This window comes from Lagopus muta, chromosome 2, assembly GCF_023343835.1.
Source record: "Lagopus muta isolate bLagMut1 chromosome 2, bLagMut1 primary, whole genome shotgun sequence".
Lineage (NCBI taxonomy): Eukaryota > Metazoa > Chordata > Aves > Galliformes > Phasianidae > Lagopus > Lagopus muta.
The window spans coordinates 94240746-94262996 of record NC_064434.1 but is presented as its reverse complement, the minus strand read 5'-3'; the positions used below and the strand labels follow the sequence as shown (position 1 = coordinate 94262996).

Sequence of the window (22251 nt, the reverse complement as noted above, 5' to 3'; positions counted from 1 at the left end):
AAAAAAAAAAAAAAAAAAAAAGCATTTAAAGCTGTGTCTGCAGCCAGCCTTGCTCCATCCTCCTGGGAGATCCAAGGGCATCCAGGGGGGGCAGCGGGGCCTCCTGGCTGCCGGAGAAGCTCAGGGCTGGCCTGGGCGGTTCTCCCAGGGCTTGGGAGGCCGCGGGAGGCGGGAGGCTGTGGGGATGTCGTTTGTGGGTGAGGCGTTGGGGCACCGCACACCAGCTGGGGCCTGGCCCCTCTGCACCATCTGCAGCAGCTCAGCAAATGAAGGAGGGGGGGCTGGGGCTACGGTGGCTGGGGGGGCCGTGTCCTTCATCTGCTCCGTCACGGCGCTGCTCGGCTCCATCATGGCGCTGTCTGTGACCATACCACTGCAGCAGGGGGGGAGGAAGGGCGCTACCACGTGTGCGGGAGGGGGAGGCTGGCAGCTCTGGGATGGGAAAGTAGTGAGGCGATGGCACTCGTGCCAGGGGCTGTCTCTGGCCTGTGCCCGCCTCCCTCTCACTGCCTTGCCCCAGGTGCAGCTCAGAGCAGCTGGGAGCAGGTGACAGTAACGGTTGGGGGCTGAGCGACCACTGTGCTGCTGCTGCTGCTGCTGCTGCTTCCATGGAGGTGCCCTGGTTGCTGCTGGCCTCTGCTCTGCTCCTGCCCTGTAAGTAGCCAGCAGGCGGGTTGAGGTGGTGGGAATGGAGTGGGCTGGCGGCCACCGAGGGCCGGGCCCAGCGCAAAGCCTTAACCTGCATCCTTGCAGCCTGCAGGGCCGCCAACCCCCTGCCCATCCTTTCCCCGCCACTGACCATGGTGGTGTCAGGGCAGCAGCGGCGGCTGGTGGTGTGTGTGGTGAGCGAGCTGCCCGCAAGCTCCGGCCATGCCGTCTGGATCTCCAGTGGAAACAGCAGCGCTTTGCAGTCCTTTGCCTACGGGGCTTCGCAGGAGGAGGGTGGCACCGTCTGTGCAGTTTCCATCCTCCCTGACAGTCCCATGGAGCAGGAGCAGGAGCTCCTGGCGTGCCACGTTGGGCCCAACAGCAGCGCTCCAGCCCATAGCTCCAACCTCATCCCACTTGCAGGTACGGACAGTGGCCCTGCCTGGGACCAGGGCTGTGCCAGCAGGCAGCAGGCATGAGGCCCTGCGGGTGAATGTTACCCAGGGGTTTGTGGCAACCCCCTCCTCGCTGTTCCTCATCCCGCAGGCAGCAATGAGGAGGCAGAGCTGTGTCCCAGAACCCCCGCGGGTGAGTGCGACAGGGACGACGTGCCTTTCGGGGGATGCCATAGGGCCTGCAGCCACGCTGCTGTCCCCTCTGTTTCAGAGCCCCGCGCCTGTGCTGCCGTAGCCCTGCTGATGGCCGCGCGGGTGGTGCTGCTGAAGGCCGCGCTCCTCGACACCCTGCTCACCGCCCTGCTCCTGACCCGGCGCTGAGGGACCAGGCCGGGCAGGGAGGAGTCCCCCGGAACGAGGGGCAGACCCAGTATGGGTGAAGGTGTGGGAGCGGAGCGGAGCGGAGCCCGCGGAACGGGGGCCCGAAACAACGTCGGGGCACGGCGTGCGATGGGACGGACAAGGACCCTCCGGCGTGGGCCCGCGGCAAGCCAGCGGAGAGGGCGGGGCTTACTCGGCGGGCCGGGCGGCGATTGGCCGGGCGTGCCACGCGGGCCGCTGGGGTTGGCAGTGGCGGTGCGTTGCCGTGGTGACGGGGGCGGGGCAAACGCCCGGAAGCGGAGCCATGGCGGCGGAGGGTCCCGCCGCGCTGCTGCTGCTGCTGCTCCTGGCGGTAGCGGGCGGCGACGACGCGGACTGGGTGCGGCTGCCCAGCAAGTGCGAGGGTGAGCGCGGCTGGGGGCGAGGGGAGCGGGGCCGGGAGCGGGCCGGGGCTGAGGAGGCCCGGTCGCGGCAGCCGGGCCTTCCCGCGGCACCCGGAAGTGAAGGGAGTCGAGGCTCCGCCGGGGCCGGGCCTCGCCTCGCTCTGTCTGTGCCGTGCAGGGACGTGCGGGGCTCCGCGGCGAGGAGGAAAGAAGGAGAAGCTGTGGCGGAGCTCTTTGTGCGGCTCCCCCGCCCGGGAAGACGCTCCGGAGGTGCCGTGTGACCGCACGGCCGCTGCCCGCCTGGCCCGGGACCGCTGTGAGCCGTGGCAGCGCAGGGCCGGGCTCGCTCCCGGCGGAGGGCACTGCAGAACGGCACGGAGCCTTGCGGAGCTCCGGGGCAGGAAGGGCCGTGCCGAGCCCAGCCTCCGTCCCTCCATGCCTGCAAACCCCCATTTCTTCCTGCTCACCGTTCCTGTCTCTCTGTTGGACTGTCCGTTACAGCTGAAATAAAATTTTGTTTCCCCCCTCCCCTCTTTCATTCATTTATCGTTTCTAAAAGCGTGGCAGAGCACCGCCGGCAGTGCAGTGCCCTGCAGTAGTGATGCAGCCCCTGCAGCTCTGCACCCATGTGCCTGGCTGCCTTCCTGTGTGGGAGGCACAGGGAAGGGGTGACTCGCGGCGCCCTGTCCCCATGGGAAGGGATGAGCAGGTGAAGCAGACACTGGAGTGGCTGCCCTCTGCTCTCCTGGCTGTAGCAGTGTGGCTGCACTAATACTGAAGCACTATTCAGGGCCTCCTACTCCAGGAGATCATCAGTCAGGATGCTGCTCTTCGTTTCTGTAAACAACAATGGTGACTGTGCCCTGTGAGCTCTTCTCCCAGCACCAAGTTCCTCCTCAGGACCTACTGACCTGCTATGCTTTCCCTCTTGCAGTGTGCAAATACGTGGCATTGGAGCTGAAATCTGCCTTTGAAGAGACCGGCAAGACCAAGGAGGTCATCGACACTAAGTATGGCTTCTTGGATGGGAAGGGCGCTGCTGTCAAGTACACACAGTCGTAAGTAAAAACAGAAGAGGCTGAGTCCCTCCTCTGGAGCATGGAAATGTGCCAGGTTGCTTCCTCCTGATCTTGGAGGCTGTTCTGGGGTGTACTTCCAAGCCGTTCCCATTTTTCCTCTCTGTGCAGGGACATCCGGCTCATCGAGGTGACAGAGAACATTTGCAAGAGGCTGTTGGACTACAACCTGCACAAGGAAAGGAGCGGCAGCAACAGATTTGCAAAGGTGGGTTTCCTTCCTGGTGCTGAAATATGGTCGGTTCTTCCAGGTGCCAGCTGACAGCAGGCAAGGCTGTGCTGCTCTGGGGTGCTGTCGTCATGGGGAGGTGGGCCAGAAGGGAGCCAGGTGCCATCCCACATAGGCCTTCCTACTGTGTTTAGGATGTGCTCAGCGCAGAGAAGGACTGGTGGGCACGTAACACCTCAGTGTCGGCTGCCTCAGGTCTCTCTGTGCCCCCGCGCACAGCCTCACTGCATGGCTCTGTTCTCCCCAGGGCATGTCAGAGACATTTGAGACCCTGCACAACCTGGTGCACAAAGGTGTCAAGGTGGTGATGGACATTCCCTATGAGCTGTGGAATGAGACCTCTGCTGAGGTGGCGGATCTCAAGAAGCAGGTACCTTCTTGCTGGGGTCAGTGTGCTGCGGCCATGCGGGCTGGAAAGGGCTCAGCAGGTGTGGGGATGGGATCAGGGCTCTGCCACGTGCTGGTGCCAGGCTGTCCTCTCCCTGTCAGTGTGATGTGCTGGTGGAGGAGTATGAAGACGTGATCGAGGACTGGTACCGGCACCACCAGACAGAAGATCTCTCCCAATTCCTCTGTGCAGACCGCGTGCTGAAAGGGAAGGATGCCAGTAAGTCCTTGGGGCTGCCTGGGGCAGTGCATGCCTGTGAGAGCACAGGGAATCCAGCAAGGGCACGGGGAGCCCTACGTGTTCCTCAGGCCCCTCTCTCCCCCTGCCCAGGCTGCTTAGCAGAGAAGTGGACCGGCAAGAAGGGGGACTTGGCAAGCACGGGGGAGAAGTCGAGCAAGAAGAAGAGCGGGAAAAAGAAGAAGAAAGCGGAGAAGGGACAAAGCGAGGGTGCCGAGAGCTTCTCCCCAGAGGAGAGCGGAGTGCAGGAAGCCACCCCGCTCCCCCACAGCCCCACCGACGAGCTATAGGCAGCGGCTCGCAAGGACTGAGCGGGGAGAAAGGCTCTCCCCCGTGCCACAGCCGCGGCTTCCGGCCCACCACGGTACGGACTCATTCCCCCCACGGCGCGCAGGGCCGGGGCCGCGTCCTCCCAGCGCCCGCAGCTCAGCAGCCCGGGACCCTGCGGCGCCGGGGCTGCGAATAAAGACCTTTTTCGCGGAGCGCCGCTGCGCTGCTTGCCCCGCGCTGCCGGGTCGGCTCCCGGAGGCTCCTCCCCGCGGGGGGGCGGGGCGAAGGGGAGTGTCGGCGGCGGCGATTGGCGGCCCTGGGGGGCGGGGCGGGGCGGGGGAGCGGCGGAGCGGCGGCGGGGCCGCGGCGAAGCGGGGCGGCGGCGGCGGGATGGTGGACAGCGTGTACCGGACGCGCTCGCTGGGGGTGGCGGCGGAGGGGCTGCCGGATCAGTATGCGGACGGGCGGGCGGCGAAGGTCTGGCAGTTGTACATCGGGGACACGCGGAGCCGCACGGCCGAGTACCGCAGCTGGCTCCTGGCGCTCCTCCGCCAGCACCGCTGCCGTTCCGTCCTCGACGTGGCCTGCGGCACCGGGTAAGGCCCCTCGTCTCCGCGTCCCTCCCTTCCCTCTCCCTTCCCTCTTCCGTCCCGCTGACGGCGCTGTCCCCAGGGTGGACTCCATCATGCTGCTGGAGGAGGGCTTCCAGGTAACCAGCGTGGACGCCAGCGACAAGATGCTCAAGTACGCGCTGAAGGAGCGCTGGGAGCGGCGCAAGGAGGAACCCTTCGACCGATGGGGTGCGGGCCCGGGGGGGTGCGTGGGGCTGCGGCGGGGGGGGCGGCGAGAGGGGGAGGAGGAGGGGAGCGGAGGGTCCTTGCGGAGGGACCCTGCCTTCATCCTCCCCGCGTGCCACAGTCATCGAGGAGGCCAACTGGCTGACGCTGGAGCAGGACCTGGAGAAGCCTGGGGACGGCTTTGATGCTGTCATCTGCCTAGGGAACTCCTTCGCGCACCTGCCTGACTTCAAAGGTGAGGCTCAAAGGTGGTGCTGCGGCTGGAGGGATTGGGGGCTGCCGCACACCTGTCTGGAGGGAGGCTGAGGATGTGCCCTAACTCATGGCACAGGTAGATTGCGCTAGGTGGCAGCATGTCTGAGAACAGGCGCTGCTTTGGGGCTCCATGGAGCCACTGTGGCGGTGGTAGAGCTGTGCGTGTCTGTGTCACTTTTGGCTGGGCCAAAGGCACACCCAGACCTGTACCATGTGTGGGGCTGTGGGTTCCCCACACTTCCCTGGGGAGGCTGAGAGCGTGCCTGAGCTCATCACAGGGGTGGAGCTGCGGGTGCCCCGAGCCACAGGCTGGGGAAACCGTGTGGGTTTGTGTGGATGTGGGGGCACAGTTCGTGCCTGGGGACGCTGGGCTGTTCTCCCCAGGGGACCAGAGTGACCACAAACTGGCTCTGAAGAACATCGCCAGCATGGTACGGCCCGGCGGCGTCCTGGTCATCGACCACCGCAACTACGACCACATCCTGGCCACCGGCTGCGCGCCGCCTGGAAAGAACATCTACTACAAGGTGGGCGGCTGCCATCCCTGCCCCATCCCGCTGCCCTCTGCCACAACCCCGTTCCCCAGGCTGGGGCCAGGGACAGCGGAACACCAACATTCCGCTGTCCCCAGAGCGACCTGACCAAGGACATCACCACCTCAGTGCTGCTGGTGAACAACAAGGCCCACATGGTGACCCTGGACTACACCGTGCAGGTCCCCCCGACGGAGGCGGGGGCCTCCCCAGAGCTGAGGTGAGAGGGGCTGCATGGGGGTCCCAGCTGAGGCCGGGCCTCGGTGCCTGCCCAGCCTCATGGCCATTGCCTCCCTGCAGCAAGTTCCGCCTCTCGTACTACCCGCACCGGCTGGAGGCCTTCACGGCACTGCTGAAAGGTGCCTTCCAGGGGAAGTGCCAGCACAGCGTCCTGGGTGACTTCCAGGCCTACACGCCGGGTCAGGCCCACATTCCCTGTTACTTCATCCACGTCGTCAAGAAGACTGCCTAAGGGGCTGCGGTGACAGGACTGTGGTGGCAGAGCACTCCGAGTTGCTCTGGGGACAAACAGGCGGCTGGGGACTTCGCAGAGACCCACCCAGCAGCCAACTGCTGTTAATTAAGAGCATCTATGAGAGCAACCGGAGCCCATGGTTCGTGTGTCCATCTGTGGGGTGAGCCGCCGTCAGCTGGGGGGGGCCTGGAGGGCGCAGGGCCTGGTGGGCATGGCCTCATCCCAGCCCTCTATTCCCAGCCCATGCCGCAGTGCCAAGGGTGAAGTGCAGGGCTGCTTCCTGAGTGGTGGCACAGCCCCACAGCCTCCAAGAGGGCACTGAGCCCCATGGAGCACCATCTGGAGGTCCATGTAGGTGGGGAGGTTACAGACACCCAGCTGAAATGCTTGGTGCAGCTACAGTTCACTTCTTACCCACCCTGCAGAGCTTGGGATCAGATCCAGTTGAGTGTCGCGGTCATGGCCTGCTCTGCCTGAACATGCTCCACGCTGGAGGCACTCATTAGCCAGGCCACCATACATGAAGGGCCTGCAGCTGGTGGAGGAGTGGCCCTCTGGGGAAAAGCACGGTGGGGGCAAGCTCCTTGCCAGCCACACGTGGCTCTACAACACTACTGGCAGCAGCTTTGGTGCCACTAACACAGAGGGCTGAGGCTCTGCCCGTGAGCTGCAGGAGCAGCTGCTGGGAGCTGGCAGCCACAAGGCGGACATGAAGGCAGCTGCCAGCTGGCTGACACATGGCCCCAGTGTGGGATTTATTTGGGATCTGTGGTGGAGGGCAGGAAGCAGTGCACGTGTGGCAGGGCCAGCAGCTGCCAAGAGGCTGCAGCGAGAGGCGAGGCAGGAGCGTGTGCTTGGCTCAGATGGAGCAGCTCATGGCTGCTCCAGCCAGGAGGTGGGGTGAGCACTGACCCCCTCTTCGCTAGGACAGGTTTTGCCTACCAGTTAATGGGAGTTTCCTTTGCTGGACTTGTCCCCACTGCATTTTGTCCTGGCCCCCTGTGCTGGATGTACAGGAGCGGACGCAGCCCTGCAACCCCAGCCACTAGTTTCTCTGTGATACACAGCCGCCCCCTGGGCTGGCACAGCCCATCCCAAGCCCCCAGCAAGAGAGCACAAGTGCTGAAAGCTGAAACAGAAACCCATATTTATTTGTAGAGTCCAGGGCAAGGCCCATGGCAGCAGTACTGCCCCACAGTGGCCCTGTACTCCAGCCAGCTCCCCACAGTGGGATGCCACCCCAACAGGAGACTACTGCCAACCAGTAGAGCCATCCTTGCTTCCCTGTCAGTGCTCAGTCCCCTCAGCACGCTCCTGGCGGCCAGGTGCTGCTCCCCCTACACTAGAGGGGCTGTTAAAGAGTCCCCCACCAGGTCAACACCCACACAAGGCTTTGCCTGACAAAACTGCATGGCCATTTTTTCTGCCAAGATTGAAAAAGGAGAAGCAGGAGCAATAGGAAGGTAGCAGGTGGGTGTCTCTGCCCCAGATCTCTCACGCCCCTTAGCTCCATCATCCCTTTGCTCCTCCAGTTCCAGCTCTCCTGAGCCTTATTAGCAGGCAGCAAACTTTTGCTGGATGAGTTTGTACCTGAGGAGCTCCTGCTCAGAGACTGATGGCTGCAACCTCGCAGCAGCCTGCAGGAAGTCTTCCATGGTGAGTGTGAGAGCAGAGCTCTCTGTATCCAACCCTGTGTAAAAAAGAATGAGAACAAACTGAGAGTAAAGCCAGGGAGCATAGCATAGCCTCCAGTCCTTTTTCCAGATAGAGAAGGGGAAAGAAAACTGCCTCTCCCCTCCCCACTGAGGCCACCCAAGGTGCAATCACACATGGCAAAAGCACCTGCTAGCAACCCACAGCCTTGCACTTAAGAGATGGCCCAGAGCCATTGGGGCTCTTCCCTCCAAGCCCAACTACTGCTGTAGCAGTGCTAACTGCCCTCTGTCTTTGTGCTGGGGAACTCCAGCACATGGGGTGAGGAGGGGCTGGGCTCATACCCTCCTCGATCCATTCCACCTTGCGTTTGACAGCACACATCATGGCATCTGAGCACAGTGAGTAGATATCAGCTCCTGTCAGCTGAGCCGGGCATTCTTCTAGGATGCTGCTGAGGTTCACAGAAGGATCCAGTTTAAACCTGCCAAGAAATAAAGCTGCAGGTGATGAGAGTCTGGGAGACAGGCAGCAGCCAGAGCAGCTGGGCAGGAGGGATCACAGGCCACAGAGTCACAGCCCATGTTTAGCAACTTCTGGACTCTGCTCTTCGTGCTTCAGAAAAATCAAAGCGTTCTGCTTGGTTGGTTGATTCTATGTTTTGCTGTGTCTTTTTTGTTTTGTTTTCTTTTTTAAACCAGTCATTTCTTTGCAACAACCCCACAGCAGTGTCCTTTCTACTGCCAAGTAGGATCAAAGGCAACTTGAGTTCTCACTCAGTGAAATTAAGTGCTCTACACACCTGTGAACAGCCTACAGCAAGGGCTGAATAACAACATTTAATTACAGACAGTGCTAACCACTGAGACACCAAACCACCCCATCACAGTCATGCTGCAGACAGGGAGCCTCCTACAGCCCAGTGCTGGAGGGCATGGCTGCCAAGCCACATGGTATGGAATGTGCGTACAGCCAGCCTACGCTGTCACCTCTCCTTCCAGCCCATCCTTGAAAGCAGCAGTGATCACAGCTATCCCGCTCCGCAGCACTCAGACACGAGGCCAAGTTGGAGCACATCAGCCCCAGGAAGGCTGCTACCCATCAGAAAGCAGTGGAAGGGTGCTGGAAGAGGCCAGGGTCACTCACTTCCTGGTGACGGCACTCAACACCTGCAGCTGTGACTCCCGGTCTTCATTTACGCCCACATAGACCAGCTTGTCAAATCTGTCAGCAGAGAAAAGAGACCATCAAGAACAGGCCACTGCTGGCAACTAAAATAGGGCCCTGGGGCAGCTGCTTTGGATGTCAAGTCCTCGGAAAATGGAAAACTTTCTGGGGATGAGGGGTGCAGATGATACACTGGAGGTCAAGGCTGCTCTTCAGAGGGACCTTGGAAAGGCAGAGAAATGGAATGATGGGAACCACATAGGGTCCAACAAGGGTGGATGGTACAAAGTCCTGCCCCAGGACAGGCAAATCACAGCCATGAGGACAGGCTGGGAGGGAGCTCTCCAGATAAGGCCCTGGTGGGGACACAGTCCAGCTCACCAAAGGCCAAGGTGCTCGAGAGATCTACCCCAGAGCAAGGCAGGGTACAATGTGACACACCTGCCTGGCCGGAGCAGAGCTGAATCCAGGAGGTCAGGCCTGTTGGTTGCTCCAATGACAAACACCTCTCTGCTGGAATGGAGGCCATCCAGTTCAGCCAGGAGCTGTGAGACAACTCTGCAAAGAGCGAGATAGGACACCCAGAACTAGGCAAGTCATCACCATTACCGCTGCATGTGCTTGTAACTTGCTGTCAGATACAGACAACATAGGCCAAACATAAGCAGGCATGCATGGCTCTAGATAAGGTTCTGCACTCAGATGTACCTGCTAATCCTAACTGTCCCTGCTATGCTGTTCTGCCCAGCAAATCCAGCTGCAAGACTGACCCGACAATCAGTGCTGGGGACACCCTGGCAGGCCCTGATACTGCCATGCTATCCTCAAGGCAGCTGAAATGTTTCCCACCTCAGGAAAATAGCAACTAATAAGACAGCAAAGCAGGGGTGTGAAGGACAACCTTGGAGAGGCCAAAGGGAACAGTTGGCAGCCATGGAAGCAGTTGGAGGAGGCACGGTTTTAACCAGTGTTTGCACAATGAGCTTGGGCAATCAGGAATCTGCTGCAATGCAAACAGCAATGGCCAGAGAAAGGCCATGCAGAGTTGAAGGGAGCAAGGATGGAAAAAACAATGAGATAAAGAGTGGGGATGACCTCTGCCTTGCTGGGCCATCCTATGTTACCCCAGGCAGTCAGGGCATGCCTGCTTTCCCAAGGACAGCCTGTGCTCACTCACCTGTCCATGACACCTCCTGAATCTCCACTCCGCCCACGATTTGGGGCCAGAGAATCCAGTTCATCAAAGAAGATAATGCAGGGAGCAGCTGCCCTGGCTCTGGCAAACACTGGGAGGACAGAGAGAATACACAAGGTGAGAAAGACTCAGAGAAGCTGTCACCAGCAAAGAGCTGCGGATGGAAGTCAGCTGCCCACTGCCACACCTCCGCCTTTGCTCCTGCCTAAGGGGTCCCAAAGCTCAGCTGTGTCTCTGAGGGGCTGCTGCCCCATCAGGAACACCAAAGACAGACTGGAAGGAGCAGAGCGTGTAAGAGGGGCAGCTGCAGTGAGGCAGAGAACTGACATGGCATAGCAGACAATGGATTTATGCCCTTGCTGGCAGCTGTGAATGGGAGCCTGGAGAAACAATTCAAGCACTCCCTCCTCCCCTCCAGCACCACAGAACAGATCCTCTTGCCACATGCAGGACTGGGATGCTTCTGCTCACCATTACGCACGTTCTCCTCGCTTTGTCCAACATACATGTTGATGAGCTCTGGCCCTTTCACACTGTGAGAAGGAGAAAAGGAGAAAAGGAAACAGGTTAGAGCATCCCATACACTGCCAGGAGAAAGTCCTATTGCAAGACCCCTACTGTTCACCTAAGGAATGTCATGGTGCATGTGGTCGCCACAGCTTTTGCCAGCAAGGTCTTCCCTGTCCCAGGAGGTCCGTACAGCAGCAGACCAGAGCGGCACAGACCCAGTGACAGCAGTTCCGGGTGCTCCAGGGGCAACTGGATAGTGTCCAGGATCTCCTTCTTCACCTCATGGAGCCCACCAACGTCCTGCCAGGACACGGAGGGGATCTGCACAAGAGTCAGAGTCCCTGTCAGCACTTCTTCCTGAGCTTGCTTCTTTAGCTCCAATGGGCTATTAGTCATCATTTGGCCACGCAGCAAAACAGCCGCACACCACACTGCCCAGCTACCCCTTACGTGAGATCCCCATCCTCTCTTGAGTGTTGCAACAGTGAAACCAAGCTGCACATCTCCACAAGCAACCTGCAGCCTTTTCTGATTCTCCACTGCACCTCCTATCGCCCACGAGCAAAATAAAAAACAGTAGCAGTGTCTGCCTGCAACCTTGAGGGGAGAACTCTACTGCAGACACAGCATTAGGGACACAAGGGAGGTAAAAAATAATTAATTCATTAAAAAGGAAACCTGAACCTAGCAGCTGTGTGCTACTTGTGTCCAGGGCACCTTTTCCCCCAAGGATGGTCAGACTGGGCAAGGGCTTCACTAGAGTGACAAAACCTCAGCTACTAGACTAGAACCTCTGTCATGTAAAGGATGGTATGAAGTAAAATCATCCTGGAGGACACTGTGCAGAAAACTACATGCTTTTGAAGGGGGAAATACAGGAACAAGCTCCACGGATGCTTACAAGTAATAGACAAGGATGCAAGGGATGTGGTGATCCCTTGCAAGCACACAAGAGGAAAGACAGCAAACCTGAGATGGGTGACACATGTCACTTCTGTTATTTTATGCTGAGTAATGCAATCTTGGAGGAGAATGCTGCTCAAAAGCTTTAGAAATAGCCAGAATGCCACAGCCTGTGGGACAGATCTCCAGAGTCAGAGAAGCTCTCCTGGGAACATGCAGAGAAAGCAAAGCCCCAGAACACTTCCCCCCAGCTGCTGGCTGGGTGCTGAACAGGTGCCAGCACGAACAGCAGGGTTAAAAATAGCCAAGGCAAAATTCTTTGCCCCTTCCTTCTTCTGCTACTTGAGATGACATTATCATGCTACTATTCCAGCTGCCCAGCAACTCCACCAAAAGAATCAGAACAGGCAAGATAAGGATTTCTAGAAGAAAATCTTGAAAGCAAAAGGTCACAGGCCCTCTTTCCCCACTGCAGATGAGTAGAACAGTTGTCTTCTCTCCTACACTCTTGCTTATGCTGCTTCCTTAGAAAAACTCCACAGATCCAAGTGCTGGAAAATTGCAGCAAGGTTGTTTTCAAAAAAATACATCAGAACTCTAGGACATGCTGCAGATGCTGCTAGCAACTGAAGTTTGAAATCTGTTTTTTTTTCTTGGAGGCTTGAGTTGACATTCCTTCAACTGCAAACAAATGTGCAAATAACCAGTAAAAGTAAGCATGGAATTGAAAATTATGCATGTTGAAATCTGCTAATGGGCTTTTTGAACCTTGGCCAACTACTAAGAAATTGTTAAAGAGACTGTAAAATGCAAACAAAATTAGCTCCTATTCACACTGCTGAGCACAGTCTAAGGTAATTATCTGTCTTATAGTGAACTTGGCAAACACTCCTCAAAGCTGAGCTCTTTTAATTCATTCGTTTATTAGGTACTGAACAGTCCTGGAGTAGCTTCCAGATGACGACACCAGCAAGGTGATACCCTGCTTGGGCAGGGGTGCAAACGGGCAGCTGGGGAAGGCGCCTGAATAACTGCTCTGAGGCAGCATTTCGAGTCCTGTGCTGAGTCCAGTGATTTGAACTTGACAGCGTGCAGATGAGGCTCTGATCATTTTTCTTGGTCCCAATACCACGCTGCCCAGCAGAAATGGTCAACTCAAATGCTGTTTCCTTGATCCTGAGCCAGAAGCAGACCACGCTCCCCCTGAGAAGCTAACTCAACTGGTTCTCTTTCACACTTCATGTCCCTTTTCCTGAAGAATCCCCCACCTTCAAACTGCCCAGCTGTCAGAAAATCCAGCTTGAGCTGTGGCCAAGGTCAGAAGACCAAGTTTAAAATTTCTTGAACACGTAGGGAAGCTCCATCTCCAGCTTGTGTTCATGCCCTCTCCATTCCTATAATGGCAGGTAGCTTCAGCCTCAACAAGGCAGCCAGCCCACTGCTTACCTTTACCTCTTGAAAGGCTGAGCTACACAGCCTGGCATCCCTACTATATTAGTTGATGAAGCAGTCTCCAATTACATCTGCAAGAGCTTCCCTGGCCAAATTCAAAACCAACAAGGTCAAAAAACACAGCTGCACTTTTTTCCATGGCTGGGGAAATATGTGGAATAAGAGAGCAGGAAGCAACATGGTTGGGCACGTGCCAGCCTGCTGAGGTCTGTGAGAGGCATCTTGAGCCACAGGGCTTTAGAAAAAACAATCCCACTTCCAGGATCCTACCTTTGGGGCTCCCACTGCCTGTGAATGGGCATCATGTAGCTGGTCCAGTGCAACACTGAAATCCTCCTCGAGGACTGGGAAGCCAGCAGTGCAAAAATCTCTCTCCACTTCCTCACTCAGTCCACCTGGAAAACTGGCAAGGAAAGAGAAGGGGAGAGTTCAGGCATTGCCCCACTCCCAGAGCCGTCAGGCTCACTGCATCCCCACCCTCCCTGCCTCCTGCCAAACTGCCTGTGCTACCTCAAGGCCTGGATGCGGGTACAAGCAGCCCGGCTGCTGTGGGACAGCAAGGCACAGAAATCTCCCAGCACAAAACCCTGTGAACGTGGAAACAAACAGCATCAGTTCAATCCCTGAACACAGCTCCAGCCAGGCTATAAAAAGGGCAAGATTCCTCGCAGAGCTGTTCTCCGAGTTTCTGTGCTCTGTTTCAAGTCTCTAGTTTGTTTTGATGTTGTGTGTTGTGTTTTTCTTTTCACTGTCTTCTAGCAGAGCTAGCACATCTGCAAAAAGCGTAGCATCCTTAGGCACTAGAAATTACGTTAGAGCTGAGGTGTGAGGAACAGGGTTTCCCACTGAAGACAGTGACTGTGCTGTGGGAATTGCCCCTTTTCTACACGGCCAGACACAAGAGGTTGGCCCAGCACTCCTGACCTGTCACACCACAAGCCCACCCTGCTCCACACACCATTGTGGTTTCACTCACTGCAGTCCTGCGGGCCAGCTTGGCTAGGTTCACTTCTTTGCCCAGAGGAAGACTGGCAGTCAGCGTGCTCAGTATCGCCCTCCTCTGGTCTTCCGAAAGGGCCTCAATTTTCACCTCGTGAAGGAAAGCAGTCTGCACATCTGTAGGAACATCCTGGGGCTTGCAGGTTGTGCCTATCACTAGGACAGGGTGGCTGCTGAGAAAGGGGAACAGCTCTGTGGAAAACTCTCTCCCCACATTGCCATCACCCACATCAAATCACTCTCCAATGGTCACAACAAACATGCCAGCTTTTCTTATCTGAACAAAGGCAGAAACCAGCCCAGCTTCAGATAATCAGGCCTCCTGGCTCCTCCAGCCACTGACACCAATGAGCTGGAAGAACAAGCCCTCACTGAAGTGAACAAACCAAGTCTAGGAGAGTCTCCACTGGATTAAAATCAAAACTGAATGTGGTAGCAACAAAAAAATCCTTTATGCAACAGTGACTGCTGACCTAGGAACAGCAGAAGTAACGAATCATCCTTGGTGGCCAGAGCATAAGGTCCTTACCTCAGTGCTGGATCTCTGTCCAGAAGCAGCTGCCTCAGAGTAGCGATGACCCTGGCATCCTCTCCTAGCCTGTCCCGATCTCTGCCAAGCACCTCTATGTCTTTCAGTAGAAGCACACAGGGACGATACTGCTGGGCCTGGGCAAAGGCCATCTGTATTTTCTCCTCTGTAGCTGCACTGGTGTCACCGCACAAACTGACACAATCAACCTGCAAGACACACAACACACAGCCTGCAGGGGCAGCAAGACAGAGGGACAGAGGAAGATGCTCACTGCTGCAAAATGTTCCATCCGCAACTGACAGATGAAAGGGGATCTAAGAGGACTCTTCCTGCTTATTGAACATTAGGATCATCTGGCATAGAAAAACAGCAGCATTGTGCTTTTCTGCAAAGGAAAACGCTCTTGTCTGAAAGAGCTGAGGCCAACGGACTGGAAAAAACAACAAAATACATAGGTGTCAGGGCTCAGGCAATCTAAGCTGTCAAAAAGGCCAAGTAAGGTGATTCAGAACAAAGAGCAGAGGGGAAAGCTCAGGAAACTACTCAACCCAGTGCCACACAAACTCTAAGTGCAAGAGGAAGGTAGAAGGTAAGAGGGGAAAAAAAAAGTTACTCCAGCCAGAGTCTCTGCAGCTTTTCACTACACAGAAACTGCTCTAGACTGATCCTCCTCAGTGACCTGCTCTGGATTTTTCCAGTTCAGCTTTATATTCTTGATATGCAGAGACTACAACGGCGGATGATATTTGATTCATAGCAACAGATTTCCACAGAAGCAGCATCTACTCTCCTGTTTGCTTCCTAAAGTATGATCTGAAGCCAAAGCCTTCAGGGAGCCACTGATAAAAAAGAACCAAAATCTCAATCCTGACTGTGGGAGTGTAATGCTATAATGAGATGGAAAGTAGAGCGACAATAGCAGGGCAGCAAAGTCTTTACTGCAGCAAATGAGGACAAGCCCAAATGCAGCAGCCACAGATGCAGAAATGAAGGAAAAAAAGCTGCTTACCTGTGGAAGACCTCCAGTAGGCAGGGATCTCCAGCGAGATACGCTTGCCTCCACTGCCAACCATTAAATGAGGTCAGGAGCATTGCATACACCTGAGCTCCTCTGCGTTGGCCCTGCCTTCCCACCAGGTGCTCAATCACTGGTTCAGGCCATGACTTAGCATTTCTGCTACATAGGAGTCAGAAATTCATTGTTTTTCATGTTCAGGTACCTACAGTGATTTTTATCTGCTGTTTTGCTACTGAGTCATCTTGCCTCACTAAAGCTCTTCTCTAGGCCAAGGAGCCTGTCCTTCTACTTAATAACTTGGTTGTGAACAAACCATCATGTCACAGTTCACATTCTTTTCCAAGGTCATTTTTGAATGTGCTCCCAGTCCAGACAGCTGCAGAGGTGCATTGCTGACTGTGAAGACTCACCAGCTACCCCCATCCTGTCCCAAACCTTTAACTGCACTGTCAATCAATATCAGGATCTTCTCACTACCACTCAGTATCCCCAAGAGCCTCTTCAAAATTTAAGTAGACTGTATCAATCAAATTACCTTCACCACATGCTTGGTGTAACACCTTGAAGAAACTGTGAAGGTTCACAGGACAGGAACTTGCAGTAACTATATGGAAACTTCAACAGTTCCTCAGTCATGCTCCTTTTTGACAACTCCATCCTCCACTCTAACCTGCTACAGCTTACTGTCCTTTGAAGGATGCCTCCTGTTTTCCAGTGACAGTCATATCCCTGCTTCCCTGTTCTGTCTTCAGATTACTTTTTTCAAGGCCATCCCTATAGGATCTCTGCAGTAGCCTCATTTTATGTTAGTGTCTCTCATTCACTTTCATAGCAGATGTAAGAACTTTGTTATTCTCCATAGTTCTCTTGTTCTAAAGATACATGATTCTGATGTTCCCCTTCCCAAATCCAAGCAGACTAATGGAAGATTCTGGGGCTTTTTGCTCTTAGGAGGAAGAATAGTGAATGGGAACACAGTTACATTGCAGCTCTTTTCAAGGCAGTGCCATTTTGAAGCAGATTCAGGACAATATCCCGTTACATTCTGTTGCCATGACGTGACAGGTGGCAGCAGAGGGGCAGTCTGACACAATGGTGTCTGACATGGAAGTGTGTATGGAGCAAAGGTGTGGAACTGAATTCCTCAATGTGGAAAAAATGGCTCCCACTGACATTCACTGACTCTCACTGAACGTTCATGGAGACCAAACAGTGGATGGGAGCATAGTGAAATGGCAGGTGGTGCATGCCAGCAGTGGTGACAGTGATGTGACAGACAAAGCCAAATTCTGGACAGCAGTGCACAGCTGTCACACAGCAAATGAAGAGCATCTTCATCAGCTCATCCACATGAACTGATAGACTACAACCAGGGAACTGCACATGGAGCTGAACGTCAGCTTCAGTGTACTAGAAATGATGGTGGCAACATAGGAATATCACAGAAGTTTGCACCAGGGAGGCACAATGAACGCTCACACAGGAACAGAAACAACACTGTGTATATGTTTGTCAGCACCTATTGAAACAAGGCTGAAGATTACAGTTTCCTGAATCACATCATTAGCGTGGTGAAACACGGTGTCACCACTATGAACCAGAGTCAAAACAGCAGTCCACAGAGTGGCAACACGTGAACTCCTCATTGAAGAAAAAGTTCAAGACAGCCCCAGCAGCTAAGGCCATGTGCAGTGTATTTTGTGATAGGAAAGTGATGATCCTCCTGAGTTTCCTGGAAGCTGGATGAACCATTGACTCTGACCACCACATAGCGACACTGACTAAGCTGAAGGCTCAAACTTCACAGCCAGGCCACAGAAGACAACCTTTCTCTTCCACCACAATAGTGCCAGGCCCCATTCTAGTTTGAAGAACACGGAGCACACTACTCATCTTGGCTGGATTGTCCTATTGCAACCACTGCATAGTCCAGATTTGGCACCTTCAGATTTCCATCTGTTCGGGCCAATGAAAGATAAACTGTGGGGAACGTGTTCCTAGCAATGATGCTCACATAGTAGCTGTGAAACAGGCCACGTCTGCTGGTACAAATTTTCACAAGTGTGGCATGCAAACTGTTGTTCATCACTGCTGAAAATGCATACAATGCCAATCATGGTGACTATGCTGAAACATAGTGTTTGTAGCTGAGGATCTGCTCAACCAAATGGTGTTATTGTGCTCTTTGTTTCAATTTCCATGGAAATAAATAGGATATGTTGCTTTCAGAATGGCCTACGCCGTATCAATTCAATAACCTATCCAATGAAATGAAATCTACTATAACACAACTGTATAACATCACAGCTGTAAAGTAAGTTAACTGCTATTTTGGTCAGTATATTAAAGAAAGGTATAAAGGCAACCTCTGCAACACAAGACCTCAAAATTACTGATTCCTGAGCACTGGAAGGTACCTCTTACAGGTACCTTACACCAGGGAAAACAACTCCTGGTGCTTGGTCTGTTTCTATATATTCTTCCTAATCATCTGTTTCTGGCCATTCTCAGACACAGACCACAGAACAGGTAGACCACTGGGATCATCCAAATGTCTGTAGTTATGCCCATCGACAGTCCTAACCTGTGCCAGAGTGAGCTACTAAGCTCAGCAAACTTTGACTCCTTTTATCTGCATGTGTGCATGGGAGCAGCTTCTGAATAGGCTCATGTCACAGCTGCCACCTTTTGGTACTGCTATCTCAAAGAACATTTCTGATATTCTTCCATTGTGGTAAACCCACTTATCAGCCGCTCGCAGGATGAAGTACCTTGAAGAGGTGGAGGTTGAGGCAGCTGCACACAGCTCTGACGGCCATTGCTTTCCCACTGCCACTCGGACCTGAGAGGAGAACGCTGCCAGCCCCGTTCAATGCTGCTGCCCTGTAACACAAATTCAAAACCAGAGCTATCATCAGATGTGTGTCTTGCCCATCTTGCTAGAACCTGAGACCCAAGGTCCCAGCTCTCCTGAGGTTTGCTAGAAGGAATTTTAACTCACTGACTGGTCAGGTAAGGCCGAAGAGCATCGCAGAGCTCCTTCACAACATCAGAAAGTCCAGCAGGAGACAAACTGCTCCAGAACTCATGGCTGGTATACGCTGGGGCAGATGGGACAGCACTGTTTGTTGAACCCACCTATGAGAAAATCAGCACTTTGTAGAACATCTGTTGAGAAAAGACAATGACCAACTGACAGTCTGTCCTGAAATGCCATTTCTCAAGAGCAGGAGATGCAAGCCTCTGCAGGCACATTTGTCATGGACTGAGCAACCTCAGGCTCAGATCTTCTGGCCAACCACCCTGCTCTCTGACATCTTACCAGATACAGAGAGGTGTTTTGGGTGTCTGCCAGGTAACCCTCGGACTGCATGCCTTCCACCGAGCCTAATACCTTCCTCACTTTGAAGTAAAGCTCCGGCCACCTAAAGGAAAACCAAAAACTGTTGGGTCAACACCTTGAAGGCAGGAACATCTAAGTACACAAATGGAAGGCTTGTGCCTCTTGTGGTTCTGCCTCCCTCCCAAAAAAAAAAGCCTCAAATATCCATCGTAGGGTTATATTCCTAAGTTTTAAAATATATCATGGAGCTGAACATTGTTCAACACATCTTGCAAATCCTGCATGAACAGTTCCATTTTCCACCCTTTCCTCCCCTCTGTTCTTTTCCTTCTGGACACCCTCTCAACTCTTCCCTCCTGGACACTCTCTCAACTCTTCCATAAGCAAGCTAACTGTGCTAAGCTGTGCTCTGAGCTGCAACCATCCCCTATCCAACAATGTTTCCCTCTCCTTGTAAAATAACAGGCAGATAAACTCCCAGCTGGCAACCCCGTCTGTGGCAGGGGGTTCAAACTCAACGATCTTTAAGGCCCCTTCCAATTCAAGCCACTCTATGACTCTATGGACTCCAACAACGAAGAGAACAGAACCCATTGTCTTGTTTCAAGGAGAAAAGCACCTTTTCTCTTTTTGTGTCCATACAGAAGAACCAGTTTATTGGCACTTACCTAAGGAGTTTGTCTGCATTTCCATCTAAAAACTCGGCACATCCAAATGTTGGAACACAGAGGACATCTCCCTCCTGGACCAGCCTACAAAAGACAATAAAACAACCAAGAGCTTCACTAGTGAGAAATGGTAAATTCTTCTCGTGCATCCACTCCATACCACACGCTTCTACAGAAACGAATATAGCGGTTAACACCAACTCAGTCCTTTCTGTATTCTGACACCGGGAATACTTAAGGATGGGATGCACGGGATGAAAGCAGACGCAACCAGAGGGAGGCGTGCGATGGAGAGTGCTGTGTGGAAGCGAGGCCCGTGTGAACTTATGGGGAGATGAATCACGGCATCAGGGAACATCCCGACGGAAGGGCCCCACGACGACCACAGCGTCCGACTCCCGTCTCCACACCGCACCACCCACGATGGCGTGAGCAGACATCTACAAACCGTCCAGCCGCGGCTCACCGGGGCGTCTGGAAGTGCCGGTAGAGAAGGCGGTCGTACACGGCTCGGGCGCAGTAGGCAGGCGAGCAGATCATCTCGACGTGCAGCTCCGCGGCGAAGGGCGGCACGGGGAGCAAGGAGCGGCTACCCTTCCCTTCCGCAGCCCCGGGCACCCCGTCGTACCTCTGCGGGGGGACGAAGCATGCCGTGAGCCGCCTGTCCCACGCCCATCGCCCCACACCCCTGGCCGGAGCTCACCTGTAGGCAGACGTGCGTCCCGCCGCCGGGCTCGCAGCCCAGGTTGAAGGCGAGGGCGGGCGCCAGCAGGGCGGCGCCGTCCGGGGGCCTGCGGCGGGCGGCCCGCGGGTAGTCCCAGGCGAGCGGGCGGGCGAACACCGCGGCCAGGTGCGGCCGGGCCGCCCCCTCGGCGCTCACCCGCACCCACTCTCCCTGGAAGAGCCCCAGCGCCAGCAGCCCGCGCCGGCTAACCCACACCTCGGCCACTCCGCTTCCCGCCCCGCCGCAAGGGGGCGCCGCCCGAAGCCGCGGCCCCTCCGCCCGCCCGCGCCCGGCGGCGAAACGAGAGACGACGGGCGGCGCGGCGGGGCGCCGGCAGGGGGCGCCGCCTCCGGGAGCAGGAGCGGGAGCGGGCCCGGCCTCGGCCTCGCGCGGCGGCGGGGCGGCGAGCGCGACGCGCGTACCGTTGCCTAGCAACCCCTGCAGCGCCGGCCGCGCTTCCAGCACCAGAGGGCCCGGGCCCGGGCCCGGCCCCGGCAAGGCCTCGCCGCGCCGCGCCAGCACCGCGCTGCCCGCCGGCCTCCCCGCCCGCCCCACCGCCGCCGCCGCCCCCAGCAGCACCCAGGCCAGCGGCGGCGGGCGGCGCACCGGCCACACGGCCACCCGGCGGCCCGCCGCCAGCCCCAGGCGGCGCAGCAGCGCCCCGCGCAGCCACAGCTCGGCGCCCCTCCGCCCGCCCGCCTCCAGCGCCACGGCGCTTAGCAGCACGGCCTGCGCCCCGACGCGCCCCGCCGGCCGCACCGCCAGCACCAGCCCGCCGCCGCGGCCCCTCAGAGCCGCGCAGAGCGGCGGCGGAGCCAGCAGCAGCGCCGTCACCGGCACCAGCTCCGCCGGCGGCGCGTCCAGCGGCCGCAGCACCGCCACCGCCATGGAGGCCGCCCCGACACCATCGAGAGGGCGGCGCGCAGGCGCGGAGGGCTCCCTCGCGGGCCGTAGACTAGCGCCGCTGGGTAACGGAGAGAGGCCGCCACGCCGCCTTGCGGCCTGGAGGTCCCGTGGTCGGGAGTCGCTCGTCCCGGGCAGCCGCGCAAGGAGACCTCATTGAAACCTTGCAGTACTTCAGGAGCGCTTATAAACAGGAGAGGGACTGACTTTCTATGTGGTCTGATAGTGACAGGACAATGGGAGTGGTTTTAGACTAAAAAAGAAGAGATTTAAGTTAGATATAAGGAAGAAATTCCTCCACGTGAGGCAGTGAGGCTCTGGCACAGCTGCCCGTAGAAGCTGTGGGTGCCCCATCCCTGGAGGTGTTCCTTCAGGTTACATGGAGCCCTGTGCAGCCTGAGCTGGGGGGGGCAGCCCAGCCCACGGCTGGGGTTGGAACTGGATGGGCTTTGAGGTCCCTTCCAGCCCAAACCATTGTGTGCCTCTATGAAATGTGCCTCGGGCCAGCACCCCTCCCTATGAACCACCCCTCACAGCACAGAGAACTGGGAGCCCTTCCAGCAGGGCTCTGCATCCCACAGGGGGACAGGGCCATGGTGTTTCCCCATTGCAGTAGTGGGTTGCTCACGGCTCACAGCACTGTGTCCAGTGTGAGGCAGAGAGCCAGGCCATCTGCACGCAGGCAAGGCAGGAAAAAAAAAGCATCGCAAGCATCTAGTGCCAGCGTGGCACGGCCCAAATAAAGGGTTTGCAGATGCTGCTCAGGCAGGATTAGGCCTCCAATGTGCTAAGTCTCGGCTCTCGCAGAGCCTAATTGCTGCTGCAATAAGCCCTGCTGCTGGTCCTTTCATGAACTGATCTCCCCCACTCCATCATATGTGTGGGGTTTTTTTTTGTTTGTTTTGTTTTGTTTTTCTGCAAAGCTTGTATTTGCCATGCATATGTTCCCTCCCACCCCTCAGCAGGACCTGACCGAGTGGAGGGAGGGAAAAACAGGAAATCTGCAGATGCCATTTCTATTAGAATCATGGCTTGAGTTGGAAAGGACCTTAAAGACCATTATTTCTCTGCTCTTCCCAGCCAGCCGTTCCCCCATGTACCCATGTACCCTTGGCCC

General features: G+C 56.1%; 4 protein-coding genes across 5 annotated transcripts; 3 read left to right on the top strand and 1 right to left on the bottom strand.

The window, feature by feature from the left end:
- The first annotated feature begins 226 nt into the window (after positions 1-226).
- Positions 227-1535, top strand: PTCRA (pre T cell antigen receptor alpha). 2 transcript variants are annotated; one of them, XM_048936709.1, is made up of 4 exons: positions 227-654; positions 754-1071; positions 1195-1236; positions 1315-1535. In XM_048936709.1, exons 1-4 carry the CDS (start codon positions 609-611, stop codon positions 1422-1424), a joined length of 516 nt encoding a protein of 171 aa, XP_048792666.1. In that variant the 5' UTR covers positions 227-608; the 3' UTR covers positions 1425-1535. The 2 variants fall into 2 exon arrangements, with proteins under 2 accessions (XP_048792666.1, XP_048792665.1); XM_048936708.1 differs by having other exon boundaries at positions 1195-1535.
- On the top strand, positions 1426-4280 carry CNPY3 (canopy FGF signaling regulator 3; the record flags this gene model as incomplete). The annotated part of the gene is made up of 6 exons (XM_048935733.1): positions 1426-1828; positions 2742-2865; positions 2995-3091; positions 3360-3482; positions 3602-3719; positions 3831-4280. Coding segments are annotated over 6 exons (1062 nt in total), but the record flags the coding sequence as incomplete, so codon positions are not given.
- Positions 4281-4353: 73 nt separating this feature from the next.
- On the top strand, positions 4354-6218 carry GNMT (glycine N-methyltransferase). The gene is made up of 6 exons (XM_048936705.1): positions 4354-4603; positions 4680-4807; positions 4926-5039; positions 5444-5586; positions 5691-5812; positions 5893-6218. Exons 1-6 carry the CDS (start codon positions 4398-4400, stop codon positions 6062-6064), a joined length of 885 nt encoding a protein of 294 aa, XP_048792662.1. The 5' UTR covers positions 4354-4397; the 3' UTR covers positions 6065-6218.
- A 972-nt stretch (positions 6219-7190) lies between these two features.
- On the bottom strand, positions 7191-21128 carry PEX6 (peroxisomal biogenesis factor 6). The gene is made up of 17 exons (XM_048936696.1): positions 20211-21128; positions 19974-20137; positions 19508-19591; positions 18819-18921; positions 18498-18634; positions 18268-18379; positions 14476-14684; positions 13924-14119; positions 13458-13534; positions 13218-13350; positions 10708-10913; positions 10554-10615; positions 10065-10173; positions 9329-9445; positions 8867-8944; positions 8065-8204; positions 7191-7757 (listed from the first exon to the last, which is right to left on the bottom strand). Exons 1-17 carry the CDS (start codon positions 21117-21119, stop codon positions 7621-7623), a joined length of 2973 nt encoding a protein of 990 aa, XP_048792653.1. The 5' UTR covers positions 21120-21128; the 3' UTR covers positions 7191-7620.
- Positions 21129-22251: the final 1123 nt, after the last annotated feature.